The sequence below is a fragment of the Eschscholzia californica genome, unplaced genomic scaffold, assembly GCF_041429995.1.
Source record: "Eschscholzia californica isolate CP2 unplaced genomic scaffold, dmEscCali1.0.p SCAF_1, whole genome shotgun sequence".
Taxonomy (NCBI): Eukaryota; Viridiplantae; Streptophyta; class Magnoliopsida; order Ranunculales; family Papaveraceae; genus Eschscholzia; species Eschscholzia californica.
Window position 1 is genome coordinate 76,048,073 of NW_028238198.1, and position 16,365 is coordinate 76,064,437.

At 34.7% G+C, this 16,365-nt stretch overlaps 2 protein-coding genes across 3 annotated transcripts; one reads left to right on the forward strand and one right to left on the reverse strand.

Annotated features, from left to right (window-relative positions):
• The first annotated feature begins 5,143 nt into the window (after nt 1-5,143).
• Nucleotides 5,144-10,463, forward strand: DET1 (light-mediated development protein 1 / deetiolated1 (DET1)). 2 transcript variants are annotated; one of them, XM_086655698.1, is made up of 11 exons: nt 5,144-5,553; nt 6,426-6,853; nt 6,967-7,195; nt 7,471-7,644; nt 8,372-8,437; nt 8,542-8,598; nt 8,702-8,782; nt 8,875-9,039; nt 9,127-9,222; nt 9,845-9,944; nt 10,171-10,463. In XM_086655698.1, the coding sequence occupies exons 1-11, from the start codon at nt 5,482-5,484 to the stop codon at nt 10,305-10,307; spliced, it is 1,605 nt and encodes a 534-aa protein (XP_086511824.1). In that variant the 5' UTR covers nt 5,144-5,481; the 3' UTR covers nt 10,308-10,463. The 2 variants fall into 2 exon arrangements, with proteins under 2 accessions (XP_086511824.1, XP_086511823.1); XM_086655697.1 differs by having other exon boundaries at nt 5,267-5,553; nt 8,872-9,039.
• A 3,854-nt stretch (nt 10,464-14,317) lies between these two features.
• LOC147569232 (uncharacterized) lies at nt 14,318-15,724 on the reverse strand. Its single transcript, XM_086655700.1, has 3 exons — nt 15,549-15,724; nt 15,255-15,458; nt 14,318-14,695 (listed from the first exon to the last, which is right to left on the reverse strand). The coding sequence occupies exons 1-3, from the start codon at nt 15,642-15,644 to the stop codon at nt 14,579-14,581; spliced, it is 417 nt and encodes a 138-aa protein (XP_086511826.1). The 5' UTR covers nt 15,645-15,724; the 3' UTR covers nt 14,318-14,578.
• Nucleotides 15,725-16,365: the final 641 nt, after the last annotated feature.

A 16,365-nucleotide genomic window follows, 5' to 3' on the forward strand; every position in this document is an offset into this window, starting at 1 on the left:
GATATGATTCATCTTTGAAAAGTATTTGGGGATTCGATGACTCTGGTAGTAGAGGTGGTGGTGGATTTAATAGTGAAAACATAGAATGAAATACTCATCGTGATCATTCATCTTCCCATGTCAATCTAAAACCCCTAGTACTTCCTATTTATCATCTCAAATATTAATCTACCCATTTCTTCATCTTAATCAATTTTATCTCACCATTCCACCATCTTCAATCCCACTATAATCACCAACAACAAATACCCAAAATGAAAATTCCACCACAAAAACCAATAAGCAGATCTTTTGTCTAACCTTCACAAAAGATCCATAATGAATCACCATCACCACCACTCTTCAACAACTGCGATTGGAGCAAGGCCGAAACTTGGATTATAACCTACGAGTGTTTCTCCTAGCAATGGAGAACATCAGCAACAACCTGGATCTAGATTTGGTAGAAACTTGGTAGGTAAAAGTAAACCACTTGGGAAAGCTCGGATGAGAGGGGAAGTACTAGCCGATAGCATTGGATCTAGGTATGTTGATATTCGTCTCCCTACCACATAAAAGAAGAGAGAAATAAGATAGAGAAAAAGAAGAGAAATAGGTCTGGTGTTGGGGAGAGAGATTAGAAGAGATTTGATGTAGAGGTGTGAGCAATGAAATCCCAAATTAGATTACCAAAAAAGAATGTCGAGAAAAGGAAACAAAGATGTGCGTCTCTTGTTGTTGGACATTGATGATGGTGGATGAAGATGGTGATGAAAAAGAGGAGAAGAGTGAAAAAGAAAATAAAAGACGGTGGAGATGGAGAAAGATAAATAAAGTAAAATAACAAAGAATATAAATAAAAAGATATTTACGTAAATACCACAAGGGTATAATCGGAATGGTAGAGAAATATTGGGGGCCAAAACGAACTGTTAGAGGCCAAAACAAATTGTCGGACACAATTAGGGGTCAAAATGGCCAGTTAGTCGGAAATTAGGGGCCAAAAAAAATTAACCTTATTTTAAAAGGACAATGGAACACACAAGCACCAACCAAACCAGCACAATGTTGTAATCTTCTATTTTTCCGAGAGATTTGACACCAAGAGTCATTATATTAGAATGACATTGATACACCGTGATTATAATATGCAATACATCATAAGTTTGGATGAACACTAAAGCCGCCCATTACGCCATCTTGGACAATAAAGATAAGATTAAGACCCTTAGGGCTATCCTAGCGGGCTTGAAATCCCATCTATTCCTAGATCTACTTTATTTATTATATAAATTATATGAGATAAATCTCGATGATAAACTCACACCGAAACTCGATCCCACGACCTTATGGGGTTAAGAGAGGGTACCCAACCACTGCACCAAGGTGGAGACAATGTTGTAACCTTTTACCATAACAATAAAAACGGGCCAAAAATCAATTGAAAGGTCAAAAATGGGCCCATTAGCTAGCTAGTCTAAGGCCTCATTTGGATACACATATAGCTTATTTTTATGAGTTTTTTTATCAGCCCATAAAAAGCGCTTAATAATAAGCTATTTTTATTGTTTGGTAAGACATAATAAAAGGGTGTTTTATCTCAAAAAGTTATTGTTAGGCGTTTGGTAAAATAAGCTAAATGTAATTATTTTATATTCATAAAGTTAAATTGATCCGCTTGTAAAAGATATATTAATAAATTAATAATATGTTACTAATTCTGTATGTTATTAAACTATTCCTTATATAACTACGTTAATAAATTTAAACAAACTAAAAAGATGTTGATAAATTTTAAGAATGAAAATGTATCAACTCAATCATCACTATCATTTGAATGGTTGACATGAGCAACGCAATTTGATCTTGAATAACGTCCATTTGCAGTTGTTGTTGTTGATTGACTATTTATGGTTGTGCTTCTTCGTAGCTTTCTTCACGTTCTTTTTCATCGTCATAATCAAATTCAGTTGCATCATTTTCGTATTCCTGCATTAACCAATCTGTAGCCATTTCCTTACTATAAAGTTGTGAATCGTCATGCATGCTACAACAATTAATATTTGTGTTGCATATGGATATGGTGGCATGCATTTTAGAATCGGAAATCTTGCTTTTAATACACCGAAACATCGCTCGATAACACTCCTGAGTGACGAATGCCGGTGATCAAATATTTCTTTTCGTGTTCTCGTTTGACCGCTACGACGAAAATCAGGAAGATGTTACCGCACACCACGATATGGAGCCAAATAGCCACTCATGTTCGGAATTCCGGCGTCAACAACATAATATTTACTCAAGATTGTATGCAGTTATGTATAAATGTGCCAATATATATGATATATCAATGTAGTTAACCATAATGAATAAATTACCTGGAGGTGGATGTGGAAAATTCATCGATGGGTTATTAATTGTCTCAAGAAATTTTTCCAATCATTGACGGTACCCTCCCATCCTGCAAGTGCGAACGTAAACTTCATGTCAAACGAACATACTGCTAGCACATTTTGAGTGCATATACCTTTTCGACCTCGAAATGGTACTTGTTTCGCTAATAGAATATGAGCACTGATATGTGTTCCATCAATAGCTCCAATAAAATTCTACAAGTTACAAAGGTAATCATGAGAAAATGATTTATTATGAGTCTGATTATTTATCTACAAAAAAAAATTGATATATTACCTTAAAAAGTGGCCAGTATTTCGAGTTATGTCGAATGTGGGATGAAACTACGTTATTTTCTTGAGGTTTGATAATTGATATAGAAAATTTTTCCATAGCTCTTAATACGGAATTAAAATGGCAACTGATAGTTTCTCCGGAATTAAAATGTCGTCTGGTTTCGATAACAACTGACTTGCTTTCCAAACCCTAACTTTGTAGAAGAAGAGAGGAAGCACGAGAAAAGATATGAAGAGAAAAAATAAAATATCTAAAACCCTAGCCGTCTGTTTATTTGAAAAACACATGTTTCCGTCAAAAAACAATAAGCTAGAAGCTACAATTTTTTGGCTTTTTTTTTTCATGAAAAATGGGCTTTTTTGCGCTTAAAAACAAGTACGGCTTTTTTTTACCCAAACGAGGCCTAAGTAAGATAATATAAATGGTCGAAAAATTGTGACTCAACACAGTCAAATCCAACTACTAGTTTGTTTTGAGTGTACAATAAGAGCATCTCCAAGCGTTGGAGTCTTATATTGACATACTTTCTATATTTTTACTCTTTAAATAGAGTTTCACTCTAAGAGCAAATGACTATTTAAGTCTATATATTAACATTTTTGTTATTTAATTAGTTTTAAATATATCAAAATTATTATTTATATTTATTATAACTTCTAGAATTTGATAAATTAAATATAATTAATATACATAACATATTATACTAAAAAATAAAATATATTATCTAAAGATACTACAATGTGTATCTTACTACAAAATACGAAAATATAAACTAAAACCATTACGTAAGTATTCCTGTAAAATTGTTTAGTGTTTTAGTAAGTCTCCACCTCCGTCTCCACTTCTAGACTTATTTCCGTCTATACCTCCGTACCCACCTCTATATCCACACTTTTGTATCCACTAATTTTATGTCCACCACCTTTATACCCACCACTTCCGGATCTACCACCTCTATTGGCGGTCTTTAAAAGGCTGGTCTGGCATGGGACTAGTCTGGCTCGGGATCGGTCTGGTTCGTACAGGGTTGACTCGGCTTGCCTAGAGAAAACGAGGCAGGTTGATTCGAGTTCCTTTGCGGTCCTAGGTAGGGCCACTGTTTTGAGCCCAACGGGCTAGGTCTGGCTTCGTCAGGTAAAAGCCCGGGTTCGGCTCATTCTTTTCTCTATCTTTTCAAAATTCCATGGATTTTGAAAAAACTAATTTGAAATCCCTCTTTCTGACCAATAAGAATCCTTAAATTGATCTAAGATTTATTTCCAAAAAAGTCATTTCTAAAATCATTTCTGAAAAAATCTTTCCAACATTTTTTTCTAGAAAATCTTTTTAGAAAATCGTTCTAGATAATCTTTCCTAAACCTATTTATGCAATTCATGTCTATTAATTATTTCCAATTTTTTTTCTAAAAAACCATACCTATATTTGTTTAAGTAAATCATGTTTTATTTATTATTCCCAAAAATGCTTCCAACAATGATTCCAATTTTCAAGAAAATTATTCCTAAAATATGGATTTATATCTTTCAAAAAAAATCTAGGATGTATACATTTATATGTATATACATATAAATGTATACATATTGTTATTTTAGAATTTAATATAACTAAAAAAAACTCAGGCTCGCCTAGTCCGGTCCGGGATGAACTCGATCGACCTGGATATGGTCGGGATTTGGTCCTTGGTTGGGCCAGCCTGCCAGGGTATAGCCAACCTAGGTTGAGGGCCGACCTGGAATTATTTCCACTCAGGTTGGCTGGGCCTGCCGCGTGGTTCCGCCTAACCTATTTTTTGTCAGATCAAGCCGTCATTTTAAGCACCATTTCGATACCACTTTCATATTCGGTAAAATTTGGGTTAGACGTAACGAATACCCAACTATACCACTTCGATACCACTTCCATATTCGGTAAAATTTGGGTTGGACGTAACGAATACCCAACTATAAAATATTCTAGAGGCGTTGCCTCTTATTTATCATCCAGTTTTGTATTTTGTTATGCATTTCATTTTTAGTAATGAAATTTTAATTATGTTAAGCATTATTTGACATAAGTGTCAATTTATGAAATATATGAATGACTCGAATATAAACTTTACGGGGACTAAAGACAAAAAAAAAATATTATTTACCCAAAACTCTATAATTAGGAGTATCACTATTTACAAGATTCTAATACATAGAGTAAGACACTGTTGTTTGGAGGTTGAAAAACTTCATATATGGAGTATTAGAGCACGTTTGAAGTTGTTCTGATTACTTAATATTACTGTTTTTTTTACTAATATTTTTGTTTGAAACAAATAACAACTACCAGAAACTTCGTTAGTAGTTTGTACATCTACTCTCCAAATGGAGACAGAGAGATCACAAATTCGACTCATAATAGATGTGAAATCTTTTATGTTGGTAGTTACCGTACGTATTCAATTCATGTATTTATTCTTAATTTACCGATAACAAGTAATATATGGATAACAAATTAATGCAGAAGAGATTAGTGAGGAAAAAAATATTGTAACATATATCATAAATCACATGATTGAAATAGTAGATGTGGCAATAAATCAACCGCATAAGTAAATCATTTTCATGTGGGTCATATTTATCTGCCATCGTCATCATCAAGTGGCAGTATCAAGTAGCCATTTCTGCTCTTACAGCTCCTCCTCTTACTATTACCCTTTCTGCAATTGTTCTTCTTCCAATGGTGGTTATTATTATATGGAGAAGAAACCAATTCCCAATACCTTCTTCTTCTTCTTCTTCATCGTCTGGTAGTTGGGTTTTTCTTCAATTCTACTTTCCCTAATGTTCAAGAGTAACAATATCGTCTCCAGGATTTTCGAACGCCAGATTCGAACCCCTGCTCCTGGCACTTCAGTAATCTTCTTTCTCTCTCTTGCTCTAGTCTCTCTTTCTCTTTTTTGTTTATATAATCAACATGGGTATGTCTTCAATTGAGTTTTGTTGATTCTAGGGTTTGTACCTTAAAAGATCTTACCCCAAGTTGATGAATTTCACGGGTATCACTCGATTTTACTGTATGAACAATTATCTAGGAACCCCTATTTGCATGCACTTCTTTCATCAATTTTAGGTACATTAATTGTCTAGCTCCAATTCATCTGTGATAAAGGTTGGACCTTTAGCTTGATTTTGTAATCTTCCCCTGGCATTTAGTTGATTTATCCCCTTTTTCCCCCTTTGAGAAGATTTTCCATTAAAGAACAGATACTGTGTTGTTCTAAATGCTCTGAAATTGAGATATAGGACTGAGTTAGCTCTTGTAATTATATAACTTAAATGATCCTATTTGACCGCTGTTCATTGCTAACATTAAGAAATGGAACAATCGCGAATTAGTAGATCATTCATTTCTTTCATATCAACTTGTTATGGGTGAAATCTCGATTTCAGTTGATGCACGGAAGAATCCTCGATAAGAAAGGTCATATGTACAGGAACTAATTTTTTTCGCGGCTAGTTGGTTTATTGAAACAAAGAAAATGAGAATCTTCCAACAACAAACGCCATTGTTCTCGAAATATCATATTTAATATATATGTACGGGTCCATAGAGTTTTGACTATATTGTTTTCTTGTCTAATTAGGACACGTTCCTCGTTTAAAGAATAGCCGAATAGGCAATCATTCTACCTGGGGGTGTACCTTCTATTTTTTTTTCCATTTCTTGCCTTCTTCGTAAAGAATAGATGTGTATCTAACTTGAATCGAGATTTCCATACAAACAGGTTAATTGCGCTAGGAGATTCTACGAGAATTTAGTCCCGAGCTGTACCATATATGATGTTGATTTCCCAGACAATTCTTTCCGCAAGTTCACCGACGATGGGCAATTCCTCATTAGTTTTAGTAGGAATCATCAAGATCTAATTGTTTACAGGCCAAAATGGCTTTCCTTTTCTTGCAAAGAAGAAGAGTATGATTCTCACAATCTTCCTCCGAAAGCAAAGAAGTTTGAGAGTTTCTTCACCCAGCTATACTGTATATCACTTGCATCCAGCAATGAATTTATTTGTAAAGACTTCTTCCTATATGTGGAGAGTAAACAGTTCGGGTTGTTTGCAACTCAAACCGCACAAACTTTTGATGCACCTACTGTAGAAGGAGCTGTTCAGGGAATCCCATCAGTTGAGAAGATTACATTTCACCTTGTGAGGTTTGCGTTTTTTCAATAATAACTCTGTAAAGAAAAAAAAATCTAATAATAGTAAATTTAGACAAATTTATGATAAGTTGATTTTTCTTTGATGTTTTCTCTGTGATTATTAGACTGCAAGATGGAGTGGTGCTGGATGAAAAGATTTTCAGCAATGATTTTGTCAATTTAGCACATAGCATGGGTGTATTCTTATATGATGATTTGTTAGCTATTATGTCCCTTCGCTATCAAACAATACACATTCTCCAAATTCTTGAATCTGGGAGCCTTGTTAATGTTCGAGCTATCGGGGCCTTTTGCCGAGAAGATGATCAACTATTCCTCAATTCCCATGCTCAGGCAAGTAAAAGAAATTTCCCATTGATGATTTTTCTTATACTATATATCTCCATACGGATATTATCAATTTCGCAAACTTAGATTGATCTGTAGTAAATCGTTAGATTTTCCTATATTTCTGGACAGCAATATCAGCTCAAGCAGTAACCCTAGTTAACTGTCTATGTTATCAACACCTTCTTCATTTGTATCTCATGTTAATTTGTTTCACATTATAGCTGTTTTAATTTATTAGATTGAGTTTCTCAACTGAGTATTTATCTAATATATTGCAGTACATGGTAAACTCAGACAAAAATAAGCAGCAAGCCATGCCTATAAATCAAGATCAAAACGGATTAGATAGTCACCAACAAACACAAGGGAGTTCTTTTCTGAGTGGTATCAAACAGCGGCTGCTCTCATTTATTTTTCAAGGAATATGGAATGATGAAACAGATCATAGCTTGGTTGGTTATCTCTAATGCGATATAGTTTCCTAGTTCTATAATCTTAATAGTTTTGTCATATGTTGACCCACATTGAACGAGCTTAAAAGTCGATCCATACATATAAACAAGAATACGACACTTGTTTGAAAATTTTCTTTAATCCTACCTTCAGTTGACATAAGCAAGAGTCTTTTGAACACCTAATATACGGGTACTCAAAGTTATAGTAAATAGTCGTTGTATCCCAGAGAGATATTGCTTGTGATGAAGGTCATTTTGGTGCTGAGTTGAAAGACAATAAGCTTTATATAGGAAGCATTTATGTATAATAGAAAACCGTAAGGGGACTAAAAGACTTACTTTTTATGTTCTTGTTTGGATGAAAAATCCAACCCGTTGGACATATATCGAGGTCTATTTAGTCTTTCTTTATCTGGAGTTATTTGGGAGATCCGGGATGGGATTCGCTGATCGTCAAGTGTCAAGACCATGTGGTTGCTCCTATACTTTATATATATAAATGTATATATAATGTATGTATTTATATGTTACGTACTTGCTGATAAAAGAAATCATCTCTTACCTGCTTGTTAAAAATCTCTTTAATTAAATTTAAATTTGTTATCCGATTTCATTTGCACCTGAAACTTCATTGGGCAATTACTATCTTCTAGACTATAACTCCATTGTCTGATTTATTTTCGAGAAACCTGAGAATAACTGCTGTCCAACATTGTTTTACCAGAGGATCCAACAACTGAAGAACTTCCATTACTATTTCCAAGATTACGTCGATTTGATCATGTGGAAGGTAGGTCTTTTTATTTTTAATGTTTTTGTATGATATTTACTCATATCACTGCATAGAACTAAAGATTAAGACATAAGTTTATCCTTTTTTGCTACTCTTGCCAGGTTCAATTCTTAGACCGGCATCACCTTCTAATCAAGTTTGGTAGTGTAGATGGAGGGGTAAGCTTTCCTTGTGCTTTACTTTCGGATCATCTTTATAACTTCTTTATATTCCAATAAAAATAAAACATTAAACTGGTTTCTTCATTCTTGCAATTCTTAGGTATCAAGAAACATCGATCAACATCTTGCGTTCTTTGGTGTATATAACATGGAGACAACCAAGTTTATCGCTTTTTATCAGGTGTTTTACTCACATTCCGTGGTTGTTGTTGGTCCATGACATTTAATTTTACAATTATCATTACTCTAAAATGTATATAATTTTATCAGCAGAAATCGCTAGATGAGCTATATTACTTGTTCGAGCGGTTCTCTGATCACTTTTATGCAACTTCAAAGAATTTGTTGTATATGAACTTCATATCATCTCATTCAAATAACATATATGCTCTTGAGCATCTTAGGATCACCAAAAGTAAAGTTAATAATAATACACAGGTAATCCCTCAGAAATGACTTTATTCTTGATTAGTTCATGTTAGTTCTTTTCAAAGCTGTGCTAATAATTATCTGTTTGTTGGGCAGTTTGTGAAGAAGATGATGACAACCTTACCTTTCAGTTGCCAATCTCAGAGTCCTTCTCCATACTTTGACCAATCGCTCTTTCGGTATGACGAAAAGGTATCGTGTATTATTTAACATCATAAATATATTAACATTATTATGTAGCCTATCATATTTTCTCACATTTGTACGTGGGAAAATGCTAGACGCTTTTATTTTGCCATACTTCTGTTTTGTCAGTAGGGGTTAGAAGGACAAATTCTGTTTGATCTCGTAGTTTTCTCACTCCCCCCTTCGAAGGGAATGTCCTAGTACATGTTTCGTCTTGGCAAGGTAAAGCCTTTTTCTGATGCCCTAGTACATGTTTTGGCTCGGCAAGGTAGATGTTTTTTCTTGGTATGAATGTTTCCTAGCCCATCTCTGGCGTCCTGCCTGACCACAGCCCTGGGAATCAAACCGCCCAAAAGGCCTACCAGTATGTAGGACAAGGTGCTTCCCTATAACCCAGGTCTGGAAGTTCTTCTTAAGCAAAGTGGGATTAAGTCAAATTTCAGCTTAGATAAACTTCTTTGTTTCTATCACTTGTATATCAACTTATCAAGTGATCATCATTAAAAAAAAAAAATCCTCATTTAGGCAAAACAAAGCTTTTACCCTTGGCATTGCATTGACTAATTGCCACAAACTACAGTAGATTTCTTATGATGATTCTTGACTTGATATTGTTCTCTGGTCGCAGCTAATATCTGCAACAGATCGACATAGGCCATCCACAGAGCACCCCATCAAATTTATTTCAAGGCGAAACCCTCATATCCTCAAGTTCAAGATTAAACCAGGTGATTATCTTTGAAAACAAGCTTAGAGACTAACAAAATCAGTACAAAGCATCCCCACGTCCTGAAAACGAACCCAATCACCATGTGTATGATGAGTCGGCAACTTATTTCACAAAACTTCATTAAGTTTTATATATATAGTTTCTTGAGCTCTAAGTTTCTTAGTTTGTGGATTGATTTTAATTTTTTTCCTTTTAACTTACTAAATGTCTTTGGGGTGAAACAGGGCCGGAAAGTGGTGGTGCTGATGGTCAGGCGAAGAAGATCTCGGCGTTCCTGTTTCACCCAATTTTGCCCCTCGCTCTGTCAATCCAACACACTCTCCTTCAGCCGTCTGTTATGAATATTCACTTCCGCAGCTAAACTGAAAATCACAGTTGAATTCCTCCTGCTGAATCATCCCTCAAGATATCACTACAAAACTAGTCAAATCTGCAAATTTTTGTAACTTATGGTTGATATAGGAATGTGAATAATATTCTGTTGAGTTTTTGAAATAGAGGTTGTTCGTTCATCAAATCATCGACAAATATACTACATTGTCTTAAAACCACATAGATCACCCAGGTCGTAGCAGTCCTGCCCCGGAATAGAGAGTCGAAATATAACTCTTAAGCTTTATGAACTAGTAGACTGGCCTTTCACAGTGGGAGCGGTGTCGACTGACATGATAGTGTTCTTATTCATTCGTCGATAACATTTCTTTTCTTTGTATTTCTTTTTCGTGTATTCACTGACATGAATGGAGGAAAGCAACAGCCTCAGAGTAGACACATGTTCATCTTTTTCGCCGTCACCTAAGTGTCACCTTTATCTTGCTTTTTTCAGTTGAACTCAACCAGGAGAGATGTAAATGCAATTGCATCAATCAAAACCCAAATAGATACATAAATATTCTAATTAAGATTTTTAGACCTATTAGGCCTGTACAAAGCGAGTGGGCCAATCAACCAACATACTTCTCCCATCCAATATATACGTTTTTTTTGGGGGAGAAAATTAGAAATAGAAAGTTTCTAAAAGTAGAAGGAAATAATTCTAACTGCCAGAAAGGATTTTAGTTGATGAAGGATACCCAAGTTTCTAATTTTTCATGTTAGAAGGAAATACTTCTAAGCTGCCATACAATTGCCCATATTAAAAAATGTAAATCACAAAAGTAACATGAAAAATTAGAAACTTGGGTCTCGTTCACTCTCCTTATGCGTACATATAATAAACTAGAATTGATCAATCAAAAAAATAAACTAGAATTGAACTTTCTAACATAGATCATGCTTGATGTGTAATTTCTTAAAGAGAAGAAGATCATGATAAATTGAGGTATTCCTAAAATTTTTGCAGCCAAACTTCATTTTTCAAAGATGGCTTAAGTTGTTAAACTTCTAAGAAAAGTGTGATACGTTGTCAATGTACGGTGATAAATCGATTTAGAACTTTTTTATGTAGGAGCTCTAGGTGTCTTTTTGATCGGAGGCATGGTTTCTGGTGCAGCTTATTATGATGCCGGTTATGATGCTGGTTTTGATGATGGAGGTGGCTTCGATTTCTAGGTTTTTTAAGTTTTACTTGTTTCTACGTGGTTGAATTGGGATACCGAAGATGGGTTTTTAAGGCATCAAAGTTGTATTTGGGGGATTATTGGATTTAATAATTATGACAGTTGAATTGTACTACAAATTATTAAGTTCATACCGAAGCTAAACCAGTAAACCTAGTCTTTTTCTTTATTGGGGCGAGCTGCCAACCGAACAGAATGGGTTTTGGACTAATAGAATAAATGTTGAGATGAGATCCGTTCGGTTGAAAAACTGATCTGATAGATTTAATTTGCATTCAATTTAAATTTTTAAATTACTATTATATATTACTATGAATTAATAATTAATATTTGATAGAGATTAATTAAAGATTGATTTTAAGTTATAACTTCCGCCGTTGTCATTTTTTTTGTCATGGTTAATTTAGTTAATTGGGTTCTTTGGTCAACCAAATTCAATCAAGTTAAATGGACCTAAGCCAAATGAAGTTGGTTGATGATTCGATCTGCTTCGTTTTAGTATGATCATTATTTAACAGTTTGGTTCCGACCTGACTCTAAATAGTTCACAAACGACCATTGATCACCCCTAATGTTGTTGATGATCTTTGAGCTCGAACGTCCAAACACGGCTATTGTAACTCAGACAAAATTAACTTTGCTTACCAAGCCCTACGTTGTTATAGTTTGAACATACAAAAATGCTCTTCACTATATCTTACTAAATAAGGGAACAACAAAGCTTCTTTTTTTTTTTTGTTGTTGAAAGGGAAAACCAAAAACCTAAACCTCTCCTTTCATCAAATAAATAGGGAGAGGGAGCTCAATGAGCTACTAAGAGTGGAAATATATCGTAACTAAAGTTGAGTAAGCTAGGAATGTACCTAATATTGCTTAGCAATACTCAAATTCTTAGAATTTGTTTCAAATACGATATCGTTTTAGTGTTTCAGACACAACACACAAGGGAAGGAACCTATAGTCTGATAACATGGACTAGGTTTGTCATTGACACCTTTAGCACTTTGTCTGCAAGATTGCAAATAATGGATTTAATTGGGGATCATCTTTGGACCGACTGAATCACTTTTGGGAATAGATATCATCAACTATCAAGTAAGAATTATGAAAGCAATAACTAGATAGTATAAAACCCTAGACAAAATTCACATAATAGAACAAGCACTAAAAGAAATACTACTATAAAAACAAAGAAAATTCTAGTCGAGAACCATAATTTTTTTCAACAAAGGTTATCCAAATATTACAAGAACAAAGAAACCTTAAAACCTAATCTTCTTCAATCTTCACAGCATAGATCAAATCTACAAACAGGACAAGTTAGTTGTTGTTTCGCCCATAGGAATAAACAATCGAAGTGGAAAACATGCGAGCACTCTGTAATTCTTCCATCATCTCCATTAATCTCATTAAGACATATAGAACAAATCTCTTCCTCATCAAGAATCATTACCTTTTCCAGTAAAGTTTCATCAAACTTAATCTTGAATATAGTAATTAAGGAATCTAATTCTTCTCTTTGGCTTTTCCTAACCAAACTTGTTTCAGTAATTGACCTTGTTCTTAGCAATTGGCTTCCACTTCCTGAATCTGAATTTGTTAGGGAAAACAACCTAGATAACCTACTTTTAACCCTAGCCCAAGACCACCCAACAGGAACTTGATTATTATTTGAATGAATATGATTGTTCATCTTGAGTTCTTCTTATTTCTATTGATTGATTAATGATAAAGAATGCTGAATTATGAGTTCAAACTCTTATGCCTTTTCTCTTTCTAAAGTCTAAACCTTTGTGAATTCAGAATCAAATTCAAGAACTTACGAGAACTTGGAAGAGAATGATTTGTGGAAAGTGGAGAGGGGGGCATTCCCTATATATACTTTTTTGGAGAAACTCAGAAAATAGGAAGTTTCTTTTTTTTTTGATGAAAAAAATAGAAAGTTTCTAAAAGTGAAAGAAAATATTGCCAGAAAGGGTTTTAGTTGACGTAAGGTTAAGGAGGGTGAACGAGACCCAAGTTTCTGATTTTTCTTGTTACCTTTATGAGTCGGCAACTTATTTCACAAAACTTCATGAAGTTTTGTATATATAGTTTCTTGAGCTCTAAGTTTCTTAGTTTCTGGATTGATTTTAATTTTTTTCCTTTTAACTTACTAAATGTCTTTGGGGTGAAACAGGGCCGGAAAGTGGTGGTGCTGATGGTCAGGCGAAGAAGATCTCGGCGTTCCTGTTTCACCCAATTTTGCCCCTCGCTCTGTCAATCCAACACACTCTCCTTCAGCCGTCTGTTATGAATATTCACTTCCGCAGCTAAACTGAAAATCACAGTTGAATTCCTCCTGCTGAATCATCCCTCAAGATATCACTACAAAACTAGTCAAATCTGCAAATTTTTGTAACTTATGGTTGATATAGGAATGTGAATAATATTCTGTTGAGTTTTTGAAATAGAGGTTGTTCGTTCATCAAATCATCGACAAATATACTACATTGTCTTAAAACCACATAGATCACCCAGGTCGTAGCAGTCCTGCCCCGGAATAGAGAGTCGAAATATAACTCTTAAGCTTTATGAACTAGTAGACTGGCCTTTCACAGTGGGAGCGGTGTCGACTGACATGATAGTGTTCTTATTCATTCGTCGATAACATTTCTTTTCTTTGTATTTCTTTTTCGTGTATTCACTGACATGAATGGAGGAAAGCAACAGCCTCAGAGTAGACACATGTTCATCTTTTTCGCCGTCACCTAAGTGTCACCTTTATCTTGCTTTTTTCAGTTGAACTCAACCAGGAGAGATGTAAATGCAATTGCATCAATCAAAACCCAAATAGATACATAAATATTCTAATTAAGATTTTTAGACCTATTAGGCCTGTACAAAGCGAGTGGGCCAATCAACCAACATACTTCTCCCATCCAATATACATGATCTATAAGGACCTGATACAATATGAAGATTATGTAGCAGATATTAAGCTGACACAGAAGGAATGAGAAAGTCGAATTTCCATTGTTTTGGTCAAGCTTCAAACATGGAGAAAAGCAAAATCCCGAAAAAGTTAACAGATTTAACCGTCGATAACTTTTGACCCCGGATAAGAGAACAAGCGAATTGCATTTCTGTAGCTAATTTCTGCAACCTCTTCTTCTGGCATCTCTAGTAACGAAGCCACAAAATTCAGTACCTGTAACAAGTTCTTACATGTTACTGCTACATGAAAAGTATAGCACAAAATAAAAATGTAACTCCAGACTACTGAAACTGGGGTCATGTCTGGTCAAAGAAATGAATTGCGAGGTAGATGAGTCATTTTCTCACAAAAACAATGAAAACCGTCAGGATTTCAGGTGCCACAGAAGTGGCTACTCGATGTAAGACCACTCGTATAACCACATCCCATTATGTAGAAGCAGATCCTTCATATACTAACATATGGATGAACTTGTCTCTATAATTTTTTCGGTCGTAAAAAGTCAAACAACTTTCGACTGCAGTTTCTGAAGCTTCCATAACAGCAAAAGCTGTCTCTTCCAACCTCTAACTAACAATTTACCGACTTTATTCTACCTTCATGAGAAAGATTCTACTTCTTTTGAAATACATCAAGGTCAAGTAGTTTGAATGCTTTACATATTCGGTTGATTTTTTTTTTCACACCAGATCTGTTAAACTATGGAAGTATGAAAAGCAGAAAAATCAACATATGAGCGAGAACCCAAAAGAAGGGAAAAAATAAGACTCACAGCATGAACATTGACCGGTTGATTAAGTGTTTCCTTTGGCAATGTTTGGTCCGAGGAATTGCTAGAATCTGAAGCATCTGTTTCTTGATGCTGAAGCTGTTCTCGGACGGAAGCATCCCCTTGAACTAATACTAGAGAACCCACATCTGATTTTGGCAGTGCATCAGGTGCGTCTGACTCCAGTAGAATCCTTTCAGTAGGAACCTAGAAAGTTATTTGTAGCTGAATGAGAACGCCTTCTATTTGGAAATTGAGTTTTGATCAAACTAGTATAAACAAGGGGGACGAACTAACCGACTTCACCATTTTCTTTGCCTTCTGGGGTTTCAAGTCCATAAGAAACCCAGAAAAAGAAAAGTAAGCACCAAGCTTCGCGAAAGTAGGAACCATCTCAGCAGATCCCACGTAACTGTGAAGTATCACCCCAGCTGGGAAAGGGCCAATAGATCTTGATATGAAAAGTATGATGTCACTAAAGGGTTGTCGAAAATGGAAAAGCTATAAGGAATAAAATGTATATACCAGACAAATAATTTGATCCAAATCTGTAGTTGGGAAGTATCGAGCATATTAAGAAATAATTAAAAACAAAAATGCAACTTCCTCCTGGTACCGATATCATTGTTATGATACATTCTCTTTTTTAACAGAATTTTTTTTTATAGTTCCCAACGAATATTAGCAAGAACGTAAAAGTTTATGCGCAGGAATTTGTTTGGAACAATAACTAGATGGTATAAAACCTTAGACAAAAATCGCATAATACAACAAAAAACAAAGAAAATCTTAGACTGAACCATAGTTTTTTTCATTAGAGATTATCCAAATATTACAAGAACAAATAAACAAAAACCTAATCTTCTTCACTTGAACTTTTATTCAGAGCATAGATCAAATCTACAAACAGGACAAGTTAGTTGTTGTTTCGCCCATAGGAATAAACAATCGAAGTGGAAAACATGCGAGCACTCTGTAATTCTTCCATCATCTCCATTAATCTCATTAAGACATATAGAACAAATCTCTTCCTCATCAAGAATCATTACCTTTTCCAGTAAAGTTTCATCAAACTTAATCTTGAATATAGTAATTAAGGAATCTAATTCTTCTC